This window comes from Rhinoraja longicauda, chromosome 5, assembly GCF_053455715.1.
Source record: "Rhinoraja longicauda isolate Sanriku21f chromosome 5, sRhiLon1.1, whole genome shotgun sequence".
NCBI lineage: Eukaryota > Metazoa > Chordata > Chondrichthyes > Rajiformes > Arhynchobatidae > Rhinoraja > Rhinoraja longicauda.
Genome location: NC_135957.1, coordinates 86,980,903 through 87,001,088, shown reverse-complemented (window position 1 = coordinate 87,001,088; position 20,186 = coordinate 86,980,903). Strand labels below are relative to the sequence as shown.

Genomic DNA, 20,186 nt, shown 5'->3' with positions numbered 1-20,186 from the left:
ACCTGAGTCTCCGGCGCTGTATTCGCTGTAAAGCAGCAACTCTACCGCTGCGCTACCGTGCCGCCCCAGATACTTTATTGTCAAACTGCAGGCAGGTGGGGCTAGTGTAGGTGGACGTTGGCCGGTGTGGGCATGTAGGGCTGAAGGGCCTGCTTCCACGCTGTATGACTCCATAACTCTAATAACATAGATTTATAGTGGAATGATCAAAGTTTTAAAAATGTTTGGTTCATCTTTTTAGAGTGGAAAACCCAAACTTTTAATGTTCATTGAATAAACATAGAAACATAGACAATAGGGGCAGGAGGAGGCCATTTGGCCCTTCCAGCCAGCACCGCCATTCATTGTGATCATGGCTGATCATCCACAATCAGTAACCCGTGCCTGCCTTCTCCCCATACCCCTTGATTCCACTAGCCCCTAGAGCTCTATCTAACTATCTTTTAAATTCATCCAGTGAATTGGCCTCCACTGCCCTCTGTGGGAGAGAATTCCACAAATTCACTACTCTGGGTGAAAAGTTTTTTCTCACCTCAGTTTTAAATGGCCTCCCCTTTATTCTTAGACTGTGGCCCCTGGTTCTCCCCAACATTGGGAACATTTTTCCTGCATCTAGCTTGTCCAGTCCTTTCATAATTTTATATGTCTCTGTGAGATCGCCTCTCATCTTTCTAAACTCCAGTGAATACAAGCCCAGTCTTTCCAATCTTTCCTCATACGACAGTCCCGCCATCCCGGGAATTAACCTCGTGAACCTACGCTGCACTGCCTCAATAGCAAGGACGTCCTTCTTCGAATTAGGAGACCAAAACTGCACACAATACTCCAGATGTGGTCTCACCAGGGCCCTGTACAACTACAGAAGGACCTCTTTACTCCTACGCTCAAATCTCCTCGTTATGAAGGCCAACATGCCATTAGCTTTCTTCACTGCCTGCTGTACCTGCACGCTTACTTTCAGTAACTGGTGTACAAAGACACCCAGGTCTCGTTGCACTTCCCCTTTAAGATTGAAATATATACAATTAAGTCTGCATGTTAAATACAACCCAAGTTGAATTATTCCAGATTTATTTTACTTTGAAATTTAATAGATAGAGAATAGGGAATTTACAATAAATGTATCGTTATCTCCAAATTATAGATAAATCATTCATTAACAGCCCAGTCATTTGAAAGAAAAATTATTTAAGCTATATTCGGATGCATTTTTCTGCCGTTGAAAGTGAAAGGTATCATTTGTAGATTCTCATTCTAATTGGAATTAAGATTCATAACGGTTAAATAATGTGTTTCAGGAGCATGACAGCACTGGTCTTATCGCTTTTGTCAGTAGTATTTGGGTGGCTTTTTTTACTTTTGCATACGACTAAGAAGTCGATGGTAAATTTTGCAATCCAAATTTGGCAGTGTTTCCCACTGGTGAGGCAAATTAGTAGCATTAGTTTTGTGCACCCAGACAACCTCTTGTGGCAGCTTAAACACCTGCACATCTTCATTCTGAAGGGTGCAGATACAGTTAGCTCTCCAAGTGTGCCTGAGAACTAGCTTCAGTTATTCTAAAGAAAACAGTATCTCCTGGCCCCGGACGAATGACATATTTGTCTTTTTCTATCAGTTTCACCTACCTGTTGCATTTCATCTTTGGACTTTGAAGATATAGCACGGAAACAGGCCCTCCAGCACACCAAGTGTGCCGACCAGCCATCGCCCTCTGCACTAACACTATCCTACAAACTAAGGACAATTTACAATTTTAGAGGCCAATTCATCTAAAAACCTGTACGTCTTTGGAGTGTGGGAGGAAACCAGATGAAACTCGCATGGTCACAGGGAGAACGTACAAGTTCAGTACAAACAGCACCCGTAGTCAGGATTAAACCTGGGTCTCCGGCGCTGTAAGGCAGCAACTGTACTACTGTGCCATTACGTTCAGTGCATTCGGTAATACGCTAACTGCCTTCTAGCTGCCTTGTTCTCTGAGCATTTGCAAAGAGATATCTACCGAGATCAATCAGATATTGAGGGAGGCATGGGGAGGGGGGGATATTAATGTGGTTTTTACAGATCTTTGTATCCCTTTAGCCTCCGCATGCTCCCAGAAGACTGGAGAATGACCAAGAAGGGCAATTGGGATCTTGTATCTTGTGGTCATCACCTCTGAAGCACCAGGGACTGCACTGGAAGTTGGCGAGAGTGGGTCTGGTCTAGTGGGGACTGTGCCATCTGTGGGCTCGGGTGGGGGTCTTGAAGGTTGCGTAGGTGGGCATGTCAACAGAGGATTGTGGGAGGGCATTCCAGAGAAAAAAGACTGGATGTCGGGAGTAGATGTGTGTTGTTGAACTACAAGTTGCTTGTTGCGGCTTCTTCTGGATCTTTTTGTTTTCACTTTGACGTATGTCAGCGTCGAGGTCGATGTCCATGTTGATGATCTTGTGAAGGGTCGTCCATCTGAGCATCTGGCGTCTGGTTTCGAGGGACGATCGTGCAAATTATACGACCGTGAACCTTGCAATGGGAAATTATTGGAGAAGATTACCTTATTTTGTATTCCTTTTCCATAACTCTTAAATCTAACTGCATTATGATCACCTCCACAAAAGCTATTCATTTTATATATTTTCTACCTGCCTCCACCATTATCTTGATTGAACATTACATATTGACTCTCATTCTCTGTTCCTTTCACACCAACTGTGCCAATAGATAAGAGGATAATTGAAGCATTTTTGTCGTGCTTTTGCGCATATTGTAAATTTGCTCTTGTCTTCAGTCTATTTGGATATCTGTAGTGTACTTCCAGCAGGGTAATTGCTTCATTTTGTGTGTTAGTTTAATCCATGTAGCTTCATCTATTCATTCCTCTTGTGTGTAGTGCTCTCTTGTAGCTCCAGTTGATTTATTTTGTACTACTAGTGCCACTACCATACATTTTTAATGCTCCTGTCAACTGAAAACAAAATATTCAGAGTGCTGGAGTAACTCAGCGGGTCGGGCAGCATCTGTGGAGAACATGGATAGGTGACGTTTCACAGAGTGCTGGAGTAACTCAGCGGGTCAGGCATCATCTGTGGAGAACATGGATAGGTGACGTTTCTAATCGGGACCCTTCCATAAAGTTTCCTATCCATGCACCCCCTGAATTACTCCAGCACTTTGTGTGTTCTGCGCAAGATTCTAGCATTGCAGTTTCTTGCGTAACCAAGGGATTTATTCATCCAAACTGCCAATCTTTAAGCTACATTTCATGTGACCTCCATATTATGGCTGTTTGGCTGTGGAACTCCACCCTTACCTGTCATAGCTAACATACAGTCTCATTGCCTTCAGTTCATGACCCCTGTTCATCAAACTTCCAGCAATTAACCTCGACCTGAAACGTCACCCGTTCCTTCTTTCGAGATGCTGCCTGTCCCGCTGAGTTACTCCAGCACTTTGTGTCTATCTTTGGTTTAAACCACCATCTGCAGTTCCTTCCTACCATGGCAATTCGTTTAATGCCATTGACCACAGTCTGATTACCCTTCATCTATTTTCCAACCTTTGGCATCTGAACTCTAATTGTTTGCCTTCCACATCCACTCCTTTTCTTTTGTTGATCTTGCTGCTGCCAAGGTAATTGAACCCCCATCCATCCCCCAACATCATGAGAAAAGGTGTTTAATTTGTGATAATCCTTCACTCCACTGTGTGTTGGCTCGTGCATTGAGCGGCCAAGGACCCCAAATTTGCAATCTTCATACTTTTCCACTTCTCTCCTCTGAGATGCAGGTTTGGTCTTTGGGAAAATGTTGTGTTATGTTCCTACTATCTCCTTCAAGGTGCAGTCAGGTTTTGTTTACATGTGAAATGCTCTGGCTCATTTTACCACATTAAAGACATTAAGTAAAGTCCACTAGGCTCTTGTATTCCAGTTTCTTCTGCTGTACTTGTGCCTTTCACTACTGCAGTTTAACGGATGGCTTGATGCGAAATCAATATTAAACTAATATGGAGAGTGTGGGAAGGAACAGCAGATGCTGGTTTAAACCGAAGATGGACACAAATTGCTGGAGTAACTCAGCGGGACAGGAAACATCTGCCTGACTGGATCAGTCTGAAGGAGGGTCTCGACCTGAACCGTCACCATTCCTTCTTTCCCGAGATGCTGCCTGTCCTGCTGAGTTACTCCAGCATTTTGTGTCTATCTTTGAACTAATATGAACTGTTTTGGTCCCCCAGTTGATCATCCTTGTGCCAATATACAGTGGTGGATTTATCAGGAGTCATGTTTATGTGTAGACTCAATAGGCATCCCTTTGAAAAAGCTGCATTTAGCCATGACCTTGAACTCCAGTTGTCTTAGAATGGTGATGAAGAATTTATTTAGCAGAGGATGGTCTTCCTCTTCTTGCGTGTGGCGTGCACAGCCTAAAGTTGTATGTCAAGGGTGGACATCCAGGCCAGGGCAGCATCAGGTGCTGGGTAGATGGCCTTGATGCCACCAGGGAAAAGCCTCAGTGAGCGGTCATTCACGATGTGTGGGATGGTCTGGTCTGGATATCTGCAGTCACAAGCAGGGCTGTCTGTCTGTCATCCCCCACTTGTGCAGGTGACGGGCTGTTCTTGCATGGAGAGTGGGGATCCTGTTCAGGGTTAGCCATTGCTCGCGAAGTTGGTCAAATCCCGGTGGTTTCACTGTGGGGTCTGTGATCACCTCTCCGTTGTTGGTGTTGGCATCTTTCCAGGCTCTGCGCCACTCAGTCTTGGGGTCAAAGTCTTCTAGACAATAGACAATAGACAATAGGTGCAGGAGTAGGCCATTCAGCCCTTCGAGCCAGCACCGCCATTCAATGCGATCATGGCTGATCACTCTCAATCAGTACCCCGTTCCTGCCTTCTCCCCATACCCCCTCACTCCGCTATCCTTAAGAGCTCTATCCAGCTCTCTCTTGAAAGCATCCAACGAACTGGCCTCCACTGCCCTCTGAGGCAGAGAATTCCACACCTTCACCACTCTCTGACTGAAAAAGTTCTTCCTCATCTCCGTTCTAAATGGCCTACCCCTTATTCTCAAACTGTGGCCCCTTGTTCTGGACTCCCCCAACATTGGGAACATGTTATCTGCCTCTAATGTGTCCAATCCCCTAATTATCTTATATGTTTCAATAAGATCCCCCCTCATCCTTCTAAATTCCAGTGTATACAAGCCCAATCGCTCCAGCCTTTCAACATACGACAGTCCCGCCATTCCGGGAATTAACCTAGTGAACCTACGCTGCACGCCCTCCATAGCAAGAACATCCTTCCTCAAATTTGGAGACCAAAACTGCACACAGTACTCCAGGTGCGGTCTCACCAGGGCCCGGTACAACTGTAGAAGGACCTCTTTGCTCCTATACTCAACTCCTCTTGTTACGAAGGCCAACATTCCATTGGCTTTCTTCACTGCCTGCTGAACCTGCATGCTTCCTTTCATTGACTGATGCACTAGGACACCCAGATCTCGTTGAACTCCCCCTCCTCCTAACTTGACACCATTCAGATAATAATCTGCCTTTCTATTCTTACTTCCAAAGTGAATAACCTCACACTTATCTACATTAAACTGCATCTGCCATGTATCCGCCCACTCACACAACCTGTCCAAGTCACCCTGCAGCCTTATTGCATCTTCCTCACAATTCACACTACCCCCCAACTTAGTATCATCTGCAAATTTGCTAATGGTACTTTTAATCCCTTCGTCTAGGGATTTGACTGAAGACCAGAAGGGTTTGCGGGACTTCAGGCGCATGTTGGGCAGATTGTTCAAGTCAGCATGGATGGGAAGGTCAGGGTTAGCCTCGATGGTGCACCAATCTGTCAACATCCTCTCCCTTCTGTGCATGCTGGGAGGATGGTAAATTTATGGGATTCATTGCCACAGATGGCTGTGGAGGCCAAGTCATTAGGTATTCATAAAGTGGAGAATAATAGATTCTTGATTGGTAAGGCCGACAAAGGTTACAGGGAGAAGGCAGGAGAATGGAGTTGAGAGGGAAAAATAGATCAGCCATGATTATATAGCGGAGTATTCTTGATAGGTCGAATGGCCTAATTTTATTCCTATGTTGTATGGTCTTGACAGGTACTCTGTGACATTAGGCAAGAGGTCATAGAATCATACAGCGTAGAAACGGGCACTTCAGCCCAACCGAGCCACCCGACTAACATGCCCCATCTACACTAGGCCCACCTGCCCACACTTAGTCCACATCCCTCTAAACCTATCCTATCCATGTACCTGTCCAAATGTCTCTTAAATGTTATGGTCGTACCTGTTCCCAGATTTAGACCAGAGAGGATGAAGGGCCAACAGTAATATATCAAGGGCAGTGTATTGCAAGGGATACCTACAGCTTTCTTCCTTTGATGCCTTAGTGATGAATGTTTAGGAATGTTGTTGAAATAGCCTTGGCAATTTAATGGTTCAATTTATTAATGCACATGACAGCATAATGCGCTGGTGTGGAATATATTAACGCTCAGAGTGATTTTGAACTGAGGTCTATCTATCTGCTGTCCAAGCTTGAGTGGGTATTAAAGTTCCAACTGTGCCTGTTGGAGAATCAGGCCCCGATAGGCATTTCTCCTTCAGTCAACGTACAAAACTGAGTAGTCTGTCATTTATCTCGTTATGTAATCATGCAATCTGCTAAATGAATATCCTTGTGTCTGATTAGAAATTCAATGTATAATGCATGGGGATTTTGAGAACCATGCCTCAGTGTATATTGCATGTCTCTCATGGAATTAATAACGTAATACTGTGATCAAAGAAGACTAAGAGGTAAAAATTGTGGTGCCCATATTGCAAAATTATAAACTGAGTATGATTTTATTTTAATGCATCTTCTCGTTTGAATCTCAATTTTTCATCGTGAATTCGCTGGTAATTTTGTTCTTTTCAATCTCATATAAGCTCACCTCATGGAGTTGTCCCTTCTATTTCTCATGTTCTCTATTTGGAGCTAGAACATATTACATTACAGCACAAGAACACTGATTACTGATTGCGGATGATCAGCCATGATCACAATGAATGGCGGTGCTGGCTCAAAGGGCCAAATGGCCTCCTCCTGCACCTATTGTCTATGTTTCTATTTAAGAACAGGCCCTTCGGCCCACATTGTTATACTACCTCCTCTGCCTGCACAGTTACACACAGTTTAGTTTATTGTCTCATGTGCTGAGGTGCAGTGAAAAGCTTTAGTTGCGAGCTATCCAGTCAGCAGAAAGACAATGTACGTGGTCTATATCCCACATTGCCCTGTTTATCCATATTTAAAAGTATTTTAAATGCCACAATTGAATCTGCCACCACCATCTCCCTGGCAGCATGTTCCAGCAACACACCACCTGTGTTTAAAAAGAAAATCATTCTGCATCTCTCCTTTAAACTTTATCCCCTCTCCTTAATGCTATGCCCTGTAGTCATTGGCATTTCCAGCCTGGGAAAAAGGTTCTGACTGTCTAACCTATCTACACCGATCAGCCAAAACATTATGACCACTGACAGGCGAAGTGAACAATATTGATTATCTTGTTACAATGGCACCTGTCAAGGGGTGGGATATATTAGGCAGCAAGTGAACAGTCACTTCTTGAAGTTGATGTGTTGGATGCAGGAGAAATGGGCAGGAGTAAAGACCTGAGCGACTTTGACAAGGGCCAAATTGTTATGGCCAGACGACTGGGTCAGAGCATCTCTGAAACGGCAAGGCTTGTGGGGTGCTCCCGGTCAGCAGTGGTGAGTACCTACCGACAGTGGTCCGAGGAGGGACAAACCACAAACCGGCGACAGACAGGGTGTTGGGTGCCCAAGGCTCATCGATGCGCGAGGGCAACGAAGGCTATCCCGTCTGGTCCGAACCGACAGAAGGTCGACTGTGGCACAAGTCACAGAAAATGTTAATGGTGGTCACGGGAGGAATGTGTCACAATACACAGTGCATCGCACCCTGCTGCGTATGGGGCTGCACAAGGAGGACCAACAGCATATTGGGCAGGTGGTCGTAATGTTTTGGCTCATCAGGTCATTTGGCTGATCGGTGTATAACTCTCATAATTTTATACACTTTTATTAGGTCTCCCTTCAACTTCTAGCACTCTAGAGAAAACAATCCATGTTTGTCGGGACAGTTCTTCAGACTTGTTCCCACCCAAAACATCACCTGTCCATGTTCTCCACAGATGCTCCCTGAACTGCTGGTCCTCCACTTTTTTGCTCAAGATTCCAGCATCTGCAGTTCCTTTAAGTTTGTGTCTCCAAGTCTGTCCAACCTCTCCCTGTAGCTAATACCCTCTAATCTTGACAACATTCTGATAAACCTTCGGCACCATCTCCAAAACCTCCACTTCCTTCTGTAATGTGGCAAACCCATTGGTGTAAAGTTTGTCTGCAGGGGCTAGTGGAATCAAGGGATTTGGGGAGAAGGCTGGCACTGGTTACTGATTCTGGATGATCAGCCATGATCACAATGAATGGCGATGCTGGCTCGAAGGGCCAAATGGCCTCCTGCACCTGTTTTCTATGTTTCTATTTTGTGGAAGTATAATTGGTACAATCTTGCTTTAAACTGAAAGGTGTTACAACTACCAGAAAGCACAACTGACCCAAACAAAATATATAGATATGAACACAATGACTCCATCTACAGGCTGCCTCGGTAATCAAGGAATCGAGGTCCAGTCTCACCCTGGCCACTCCCTCTTCTCCCCTCTCCCATCAGGCAAGAGGTATAGAAGTGTGAAAATGAGCTCCTCCAGATTTGGGGGGCAGTTTCTTCCCAGGTGTTATCAGGAAACTGAACCATCTTATCAGCGAGAGAACTGTCCTGACCTACCACCTACCTCACTGGGGATCCATGGACTATCTTTAACCTACTGGACTTTATCCTGTACTACATGTTATTCCTGTTTTCATGTATCTGTACACTGTTGATGGCTTGATTGTAATCGTGTATAGTCTCCACTGACTGGATAGCGCGCAACAAAAAAGCTTTTCACTCTACCTTGGTACATATGACAATGATTAACTTGACAAAATAGTTTTCATAAACCCTTTGTGGTCATTGCTATTCTGACCTTTGCATGAAGTAACTATTTCTTATTGTGTTTGTCCACAAAAATACTGTTGGATCAGCAAGCTAGAATTTGGTGGTAATGCCATCATATGATCAAAATATGACCAGGAAGTGAGCGGGCAAGATCATCTCTGACCCCTCTCACCCTGGCCACAAACTCTTTGAAGCACTTCCCTCTGGAAGGCGACTCCAGACTGTCGAAGCAGCCACAGCCAGACATAAAAACAGCTTTTTTTCCACGAGTGATAGTTCTACTCAATAACCAAAGTCTGTAGTCTCTTTTTTGCTCTGGTTTATTTTCACCCACATGTTGAGACCGTAATGTTGTATCCTTACTGTTTTGATGTGTTATGCTTTATTCTTAATTGTCAACTGTGTGTTTGTGTTGTCATTTGTGAGCAGAGCACCAAGGCACATTCCTTGTATCTGCACATACTTGGCCAATAAACTTTATTCATTCAACTAATCTTTCAATATGTGTGAATCTACCGAAAATGCTATTATTTGAGTGGATAATGCAAATACTAAAGAGTGCATTTTGTTTTTCTCTTTTGCAGATACCTTTGCCAGTAAAGTAGCTGCCATTCAAGACCAGTATGCTGATGCTTCTATTGGTAATGTGACAGGAAGCAATGCAGTGAATATTTTCTTAGGAATAGGAGTGGCATGGACAGTTGCAGCAATCTATTGGAATGCTCAGGGAAAGGATTTTGAGGTGCAGCCTGGAAACCTTGCCTTCTCGGTCACTCTCTACACTATATTTGCTTTCATAAACTATGGTATATTGCTGTACCGAAGGAAGCCAGAGATTGGTGGTGAGTTGGGTGGACCACGGACTGCCAAGCTTGTAACCACAGCAATCTTCTCTCTGCTTTGGTTGTTGTACATCTGTCTCTCATCTCTGGAGGCCTATTGCTATATAAAGGGCTTCTAACAAAACAAAAAAAAACAACAGAACGCGAACAAAATGTAGTGTTTCACTTGCCTGATGATGGAATGCTAACTTCTGAGAGCATTCTTTTTGCAGGGTTGAAGTGGATCTGGTTGTTCCATCTGCAGGGGCATCATTAACAGTAAAGGCGATGAATGTAGGGCTTGGTCTGCTGCTGTGCAGAGTAGATATACCAAATGGTAAAATATTTTTTATTGAGAATAAAAGAGCCTAAAGTAATATTTATGGCACTTTGTACTCCCCCAGTAGCATGCCCTCATCTATTCATGGAATGATGCCTCTGTACTTATGTAACTGTTTGAGATCAAGTTGTTTAACACAGGTTAAAAAAAAAAATGACTGGCCCACTAATTGATTTTTGTTTTTGGTTCTGCGTGTCTTCATTTCATCTAACATACTGTGTGCTGACAAACGACTCCTAATTAAAGTCCAGTGTTGTCAACAATTGGAGTTTTTTGGTTTAATTTAATTTGGGTTCCTTAGTTTAAAGAAAAAAAAATGCACAGAATATGTGTAACTGCTAGACATTTACCATACACCGTGTCCTTGTTATTTTTGTACAATAATGTTAAATGTGATACTGTAATGCTGTGCATGGTTAAGGCATTTGTCCTGTATGTAATATAAATAACATTACCAATCTCAAGATCTACTGCCTACAGTTTATTACCAGATTGTTTGCATAGGGTGAGGGTGAGGTGGTGGTGGGGGGGGAACTGTAGCTTTTATCTGAAATTTGCCACGTTTACAGAATAAGTGGTACTGTCTTCACAAAGACATACTTGATCTATAAATACAAACTTTTTTTGTTGTTAAACTTAGAGGTTGAATGATATGTTATTAAATCTATTCAGGGTCACTTATTTTAGTTTTGTTTCAGAATGTCAGCACAGTTATTTCTGTTGACTGGTTGCTTTTGTTGCTATCAGTGTTGTGGCACAATAAATCAATCAGACAGTATAATTGGGATGGTGCATGTAAATTAACGCAAGCACAGAGAGAGAGAGAGAGAGAGAGAGAGACCGCAATTGTTTATGTTAAAATACATGAAGTAGACATCAAGGGTATTGTGGTGGCAATCAACAGCTCATTGCCTTTGCCAGCTTTTGGGGTCATTTTCAATACCGTGCATTCTTGCAGTCCGAACCATCATATGCCAATTCATAATCTTGAATCAGAACCTCGGTTCGAAGATAGGTTTGATCCTTGACACATCGTGTGACTTTCGGTTTCACAAATAAGCAACTCCAGTGGAGCTCCTGATTGAAAAATTGCAGATGCTGCGTTTAGAATCAATAGTATCTGTAAGATTGAACTGAGAGAATTTATTGAAGCAAAAAAAACTTGTTGTGAGCCCCGAGTGGTGTTCATAACAAAGAGACGAGTGGTTGGATTAATGAAGAGTTACGTGCAATAAGTGTTTTCCTTCAGTGTTTAGTTTGCTCAATGCTTTGATAATACTAGAAATACAAAGGTTTGCATTTGGGGCCAGTTTGGACTCGTTGGGAGCCAGGTTCGAGACCTGACCTGCAGTATGTTGGAATCATCTTATCACAGAGAAAACCCGACCAGGGATTACACTACACGTATGTAATGCGAACATAAACATCATGGAAGACTAGTTGGTGCTGTGTTTTTGCCTTCCCTCAGATCAGTAATCCTTCCCTTGGCGTTAATTATGGAGCAAAATACGAGAAACTAGTTTGGTAGAAGAGATTGTAACAGAGCTGCTCATTTTTCCATGCATTTTTAAAAATGTCAAATGCGTTGGGTAAAAATGACCGGTTTGCACATATCACCAAGCTGTGGGACCTCAGCGGATTAGTTTTGTGTCTGGGGTTTGGGACAGGCCGCGTCAAGTCCACTTTAGGTGCTGGTGAAAGATGAATGGAGTTGTCATTGTTTTGCCATTCAAGTTTGTCTGCAGTACAAGTCACTTAAGCCAGCTGGTGACCCTAGGTTTAAATGAAAACCAAATCAGGTTGCTGACTTGAGACAGCTGAACAAGTCCCAGAGATCGCGTTCCACGGCTCCATCCATTTTTTAGTGAAACTGTAGACCAGTGGCCTCGATCATCAGTATTAATGCACAAGGCAATGTCACTCAAGATAACTCTTCTGATCCTACCCTCCAGGATGTGTCACAATACACTGTTGAAGATTACAAGCTATACAAATCCGCTTAAAATATTTTGCGGCTGATTGGTTTTGCGAACAGTATAAAATGTTTATTTCTGTGCAGTGCAGGAAGTGAATAGTTGTGTTTTGAAAATTAAGTCTTGCGGGGGAACTATTTATTTAATTGACAGTATGTTCCTGTTCTTTACATTCCAGTCGGCCGCTCTTTTGTATTTAAAGACACTATTACTGACAACACCCGTAATTTTAGTCTGTTACTGAACATTTACCCAGTCTAAATCTCTTTTGATTTGTTGTCTGAATTGAAGAGAACTTTTAGTAACCGTGACATCACGAAAAGGCGTCTCGTTGGCTCGGAGTGAATGTCAAGCTGTGGTGGTGCAAAATAATTAGCCTGACTACGTGATGTTTTCAGAAAAATACCTGCATCCGTTGTTGCTGTCCTTTGCAACTACATTTGCTGAAGCTATGGTTGAGGTTTTTGTTAATTCAGGCACAGCGTGAAGGATGGACACCTTTTAATGAGATTACTGGAAGCTACCAAATCCTTCAGTGGGACTTGCCAACGAGTCCTCCATCAATGGTGTTTGTTTAACCGGGTGGAGCCCAAGAAGATGCATGCTGGGGGAGGAAGCACTCCCGACTCTTCCCTTTCTCACTGGGGGAAGAGATTGTGTGGAGTAGGAAAAAAAAACTGCAGATGCTGGTTTAAATCGAAGGCAGGCACAAAATGCTGGAGTAACTCAGCGGGTCAGGCAGCCATGTGTGGGAAAGAACTGCAGATGCTGGTTTAAATCAAAAGTAGCCACAAAATGCTGGAGTAACTCAGCGGGTCAGGCAGCATCTCGGGAGAGAAGGGATAGGTGACGTTTCGTGTCGAGGGTCTCGACCCGAAACGTCACCCATTCCTTCTCTCCCGAGTTGCTGCCTGACCCGCTGAGTGACTCCAGCATTTTGTGTCTACCTTCGGGTCAGGCAGCATCTCAGGAGAGAAGGAATGGGTGACGTTTCGGGTCGAGACCCTTCTTCAGACTGATGTCAGGCGAGTGTGTGGGAACCCGCCCCCTCTCCTGACATCAGTCTGAAGAAGGGTCTCGACCCGAAACTTCACCCATTCCTTCTCTCCTAAGATGCTTGTTGCCTGACCCTCTGAGTTACTCCAGCATTTTGTGTCTACCTTTGATTGCATGGAGTATTGTGATACAACCCAGTTTAAATTCCATTTGGAATATTTTGGAGGACCAAGACCTCTCGGCCACGCAGTTGAGGTTAGATGTCTGACCAACAAGGAGCTCTGCAGATAACTCCCTGCCAATCACCTTATCTCCATACTACACGATGTCAGCACAAGAACGTACATTGTCACTGGGATTATTTATAGAAATTAATTGGTTAGTGGAAGTACATTTCAAGCAGGGATTTGGTAATGTGGTCTCACAGGCACACAGAATTATTTCCGTTTATTATTTGGCTTAACTTTATTTACTTCTCCGGAATGTCAAGTGTTGAACTTTCAGCCAACTGCAAAGTAAGGATTTAATCATTGCGTTTGGTTACTGTGAGTGTAGCAATTGATCCCGGTGTGATTGTCTGACTTGGCAGGTGCCATGATCCAAGATGGCAGATGTAGATTTGGCAAGAAAACTAATTTCATGCTCATCATCACTTTTTTTAATAGTTTGAACCTAACACACAGCGACAAGTGATTTAAAATCTCCTTGTATAACCGAAGGTTAGATAAAGGTATTGCCTTTTGGGCAGCCGAACCACTCGATTCTCAAGGGCACAGTTTCTGACCAGAGTGCGGTGCTTTTATTGATGTCCTCGATATTTATTGCCTTGACATCAGCGTACGCTGCCTGGTCCGTCCCACACTTTCAGAATGATTGTTAAATATAATCTGGGCTAAATTGCAAAATTCTCTGCAGAGAATCACCTTCTTTTTAACCTCGTGGATTTATCCATGAGTGGTTGTCCCATCTGGCATCTGTGTAAAGATCAGTGCGGAGAACATCAAATTCAATCAGTTTCCATGGAGAACAGCTCGGCTGTTTTATGGGGACTAATAATTTTCTCCCTTTCTAGTTAAAACCTCATGAGGAAGGCAATACACGGAGTCTTAAACAACTAAATTCAGCAGTATGCAGTAATGGCAACATCAGATTGATGCAGCTTTCTGATCAGCGATAGTCTATAGCACTATTGAACATGCTACTTACTGCTGTGTAAACCGTTGCTATTTCGCTTTGCGGATTAACTCGGTGCTTTACATAATCATCGGCACTGTAGCAGCTGAGAGCACCCTAAAGCAGTTAGCGGGCAGCCTGGTGAGCATTGTGGCCCCTAGTAGAATATCAATTACGCTTTGTTGTACTCTGACTGTGCCAACTGAGTGCTCTACTTTCAGGACGGTCATCAAACTGTTGTGGTGGATCTTGCAAACAGAAGGATTGTGGCAGCCTTTCAGGTCCATCTGATAATGAATGGGTGTGTTTTGATGTACGTAACCTTAGTGCTGTAGTGTTCCCTCTCCATCTCAAGCGAAACTGATCTATCAGTGATAGCACGCTTTCTAAAATGCCCCAAAACATCTAGTAAAAGCATTCTACAGCATACATGCAAGTCACTCAAATGCACAGAGGTATTCAGCACATATCCACTGTACATTGATGTATTACTTCATTAAATCCCTCAGTTCTGCAGAGGCTTTTTGAAAAAATGTACAAGCTTTGAATATTAATTGTTAATACAGGATAAAGGAAATAATGGCGCTGAGAAAATAAACGTGAAATCTGATGTGTAGGGGAAAAAACTACAGATGCTGGTTGAAATCGAAGGTAGACACAAAATGCTGGAGTAACTCAGCGGGTCAGGCAGCATCTTGGGAGAGAAGCAATGGGTGACGATTCGGGTCGAGACCCTTCTCCAGATTGAAGAAAGGTCTCGACCCGAAACGTCACCCATTCCTTCTCTCCTGGGATGCTGCCTGACCCGCTGAGTTACTCCAGCATTTTGTATCTACCCATGATATCTGATTTTCAGTTATGGGTTTGCACCTCGTAATTGCTACAACTGAACATCCATTCTTTCCCAATCTGCTATTTTAAGTGTTAAGCGCTTCAAATGCCCCTCCCCTCCCAAAACTGAGACTGAGGTACCTCATACAAGCATGCTACAGCCAACATTTGATCAATAGTCTCAGTTCTATCACACGGAGAGATAGCAAATCACATCAGGCCATGAGTGTGTGTTTGGTTGTGGAGAAATTTACGGGAGATTCTACTGGAACGCAAGGAATGTTGTGCGTTATTTGTTGTTGGTGGGAAGGTGATAAGACCGACATTCATCTTGCTTGTACACCGACAAAATTAACAGCCAGCCTGGCCTCTTTAACCATCCAGCAGTAAGAGATGGCCGCCAGTCACCAAACAATGAGTTTGGGGAAGGGATGTCTGTGGTGTGGACATCCCACTCCATTTTAAGACCCACCTCACCCCAACCCTGTGACTTCCTAAAGTTTAATTGCTTAGTGCAGAGTCTTGTACACAAATCAGGGATCCTACCTGACTTGCGTTTCTTTGATAGCAAATATTTGCGCTCTCCCTCAACTGCGTCAGTCTGTGTGTCTCATAACATAACAATTTACCACTTGCATTAAACACTGAGAACCAATGGGCTGGATTTGATATTACAACCATGATTTTTGAACCAGTGAATTTTCTGGCCATCAGAATGGGCCGTGTAGCTAGCCCTGTCAGCTACTGGTAAAGAGTAACATTTCTACCTCCAGATCGGAATCATTTGATGCCAGGGAGTTGCCGTTCGTTTTTTCAGAGCACTGTTTTAAGTATTGTCGTTTTATTCTCACCTTAATCATAGTAATGTCACAGCAATTTGGAAAGGATCGTAGAGATAACAAGCATGTTCAGAAGTTTGAAATAACCATCGTGTTGGGCAAAGCTTAAGTGTCTCTCCCACTTTTGGATTGATGTTAAATGGTGCATGAAGTAACATGGTGATCATTTTTGTAAAGCCATCGGTACATAAACAGAAGTGAATTTATATTTCTATTGGCATGAACTGGATATGCAATACAGTATTACTGGGTGAGCAACATTAGAAGCTAGTATGGATTAATTTTGTTGTGACAGTGATTCGACCGATTAATTTGCCAGTACATCTGAGTATGAATTATACAACAAGGAAAATCGGGATGCTAAAAACATTCACGGCTCTTGCCCAAACTGCAAGGTGTACATAAGAGACTTGATACAACTCCACTGTCAAAAACTGCTTGCCTAGTTTTTTAAGTTTGCTGTTGTACCTGTCAAAATTTAGTTGAAATCTTTTAAGAAAAGCTACGTAATTTGTAAAAAGTAAAGAGTATGATAATGATAATGGCTAAAAAAAAAAAAATCTTGATTTTACGACACATTGTGGAATGGAAATCTTTCTGCAAGTTTTTGCAGTTTCTGAAGAAATGATTCTTGCATGTTGCATATGTTGTGATTTGAAAAGAATTCATCAGTGACTAAAATGCCTTATGCAAACATTCATTAGTACATTATCCAGAGGTGGTCTGAAAATAATTCATCACCAATGTGTGGACTTTATGCTGTTTTATGTCATATTACTCAGCTTGATTTGTCTGTCATTTCTGTACTTCGTAAGGAACCTTTAATCTTGTAAAACTGTGGTATGTATGTATCTCCCATTGCCTGAGATGAATGGCTTTGTATAAGTCAATGTCATAAGCTGTTTCCTCGCTTGCCATATTTCCTAACACATTAAATATAGATGTTTGTAAATTCTCCATAATTTCTCGTTCATTCTGTGTGTCTTAATATAATCAACAAGCATTTCATACAATATTACTGTTGTAAAATTCACTGTTATTCCAAGCTTGTCTTTGCTAATTAAATCATAGCTGTTTTACACGTGTAAGAAAATAAACGGTACAAATTTAGTAACAGACTGCAATGCAACAAGAGTTTTGATCTTAAACTTAAATTTGGATCTGGAAATGCCAAGCCTTTTAAAATTTACAGCCTTCACAATTGTAAAAACAATCAAAAAAGCAATTTTATTCATTGTTAGGCACATAATTCTGACGATTTGAACTGCAGCCTCCGAATGTGTCTTGTATTCATGTTCAGTGTGACCTGTGGTTCCTATCGTTGTCTGTCGTGCGGGGCTCAATGTTAGCACTACAACACACGTCTGCGTGGGGAAAGAATATTTATAATGGAATGACATTTGTTACAAGCTCACATTTTAAATTTTGTTTAGATTTGCCTTTTTGTCGTCTTGTAACTCCCCTTCACCTTTCCGTGTGGTGAAATCTTTTCAGATGTATACCAGACTAACAATGTTTCTTCACTGGCAGACATGAATTTGGGGTTGGAAGCATTCTATGACTTTGGGGAATGCATAGTAGGACTAACCTGTGCAATCTTGGTGGTGACCTGCCTCCCCTTGGCAGCAGCAAAGGGGGGTAGCACAGGGTCTGCAGAGTGGTCTCTGCACTGACGGCTTCATCCCACGCCTCAGGGTGTAGGCCTCTGTTCAGAAGAATGAGAGATGATCTCATCAGAGTAGGAACAAAAAACTGGAGTAACTCAGCGGGTCAGGCAGCATCTGTGGAGCACATTGATAGGTGACGTTTCACAGAGTGCTGGGGTAACTCAGCGGATCTGGCAGCATCTCTGGAGAACATTGATAGGTGACGTTTCACAGAGTGCTGGAGTAACTCAGCAGGTCAGGCAGCATCTCTGGAGAACATTGATAGGTGACGTTTCACAGAGTGCTGGAGTAACTCAGCAGGTCAGGCAGCATCTCGGGAGAGAAGGAATGGGTGACGTTTCGGGTCGAGACCCTTCTTCAGACTCTGCAGTTCCTTGGTTCTCCCCTCTACATTCTACTCAAGATGGAATATCTAGCCATTACTATCCATGATGTTCAGTGGCTAGATGCATCATAACTATTGAGACAGTACTGCTCCAGTTAAGGCTAGCTTGCTTGAAGGAAACACTTCAAATAAACTTAATGTGGTTGAAAATTGAGCAACGGCACAGCGTTGGAAGTTGGCAGACTCCAAGAATTTTGGAAAGTGCACTGGGAAACTTGATAGAGGAACAAGAATGCAGACAACCAAACTTGGATTACACTGGTGTACAAGTATAACCAGGTGTATACCAGTGTCAGATTAGGTCAAGGGGAAGTGCAACGAGACCTGGGTGTCCTTGTACAACAGTCACTGAAAATAAGTGTGCAGGTACAGCAGACAGTGAAGAAAGCTAATGGCATGTTGGCCTTCATAATGAGAGGATTTGAGTATAGGAGTAAAGAGGTTGTTCTGCAGTTGTATAGGGCCCTGGTCAGACCACATCTGTAGTATTGTGTACAGTTTTGGTCTCCTAATTTGAGGAAGGACATCCTTGCTATTGAGGCTGTGCAGCGTAGGTTCACCAGATTGATCCCTGGGATGGCGGGACTGTCATATGAGGAAAGATTGTAAAGACTGGGCTTGTATTCACTGGAGCTTAGAAGGATGAGAGGGGATCTTATAGAGACATATAAAATTATTAAAGCACTGGACAAGCTAGATGCAGGAAAAATGTTCCCAATGTTGCGGGAGTCTAGAACCAGCAGGCCACATAGTCTAAATAAAGGGGAGGCCATTTAAAACTGAGGTGAGAAAAACTTTTTCACCCAGAGAGTTGTGAATTTGTGGAATTCTCTGCCACAGAGGGCAGTGGAGGCCAATTCACTGGATGAATTTAAAAGATAGTTAGATAGAGCTCTAGGGACTAGTCTCATTTGCTTACGTTTGGCACATATCTGTAAACCTTTCCTATTCACCTACCCTGCCCAAATGCCTTTTAAATGTTGTTGTAGTACCAGCTCCTCCAGCAGCTAGTTCCATATCCTCACCATCTCCAAGAACACCCCACAGCCTGAATAAGGGTCCCGACCCTAAACGTCACCCAGTCTGAAGAAGGGTCTCGACCCGAAACGTCACCAAAGATCAGTCTGAAGAAGGGTCTCGACCCAAAACGTAACCCATTCCTTCTCTCCAGAGACACTGCCTGACCCGCTGAGTTACTCCAGCATTTTGTGTCTACCTTCAATTTTAACCAGCATCTGCAGTTTTTTTTCTGTACCCCTCAGCCTCCTGCGCTCCAGGGAATAAAGTCCTAGCCTGCTCAACCTATCCCTGCAGCTCAGGCCTTTTGAGTTTTGGCAACATCCTCGTAAATCCTCGCTGCTCGCTTTCCAGCTGAATGATTCTTGATTATCAGCCAGTAACTGTGTCCAAGGCTGGTGTTGCAGATGGAGGATGTGACACAGGGAACCTGTAGCATTGAATCAGTTCAAATAACATTTAAATGGACATTTGGACAGGGCATGTGGATAGGAAAGGTTTAGAGGGAGATGGGCCAAATGCAAGCGGAATGGGAGTTTAGGGGCGGTGCAGTGGCACAACAGCAGAGTTACTGCCTCACAGCACCAAAGATCCTGGTTGGATCCTGACTACGGGTTCAACAGAGTTCAACAGAGCTTTATTTGTCATTCGGTACCAAGGTACCGAACGAAACTACATAGCAGTCACACACAAAAAAGAACACAAGACACATGACCCCAACACAAACATCCATCACAGTGACTCCAAACACCCCCTCACTGTGATGGAGGCAACAAAACTTCCACTCTCTTCCCCCCCGCACCCACGGACAGACAGCTCGTCCCCGACTGACCCGCACAGTCCCCGCAAGGGGATGGGAGTCCCTGCGGCCGAGTCGCACCGGGCGCTGAAACGTCTCGCGGCCGAGCCGGGCGATGGAAGGCCCCGCGACCGAGCCGTGCGCAGTTAAGTCCCGCGGCCGAGCCGCACCGGGCGATGTTAGGCCCCGCGGCCGAGCCGCACCGGGCGATGTTAAGTCCAGCGGCCGAGCCACACCAGCCATGAAAAGTCCCGCGGTGCTGTCT

The 20,186-nt window shown here is 43.6% G+C and overlaps 1 protein-coding gene across 4 annotated transcripts in view; it reads left to right on the top strand.

Moving 5' to 3' along the window:
• LOC144593807 (sodium/calcium exchanger 1-like) overlaps positions 1–10,693 on the top strand; it is a 220,723-nt gene extending 210,030 nt beyond the window's left edge. For all 4 annotated transcript variants that reach the window (XM_078399916.1, XM_078399917.1, XM_078399914.1 and 1 more), the window contains exon 7: positions 9,665–10,693. In XM_078399916.1, coding sequence (XP_078256042.1) covers positions 9,665–10,041 — 377 coding nt within the window. In that variant the 3' untranslated portion in view covers positions 10,042–10,693. The remainder of the gene's footprint in view (positions 1–9,664) is intronic.
• The last annotated feature ends 9,493 nt before the right edge of the window (positions 10,694–20,186 follow it).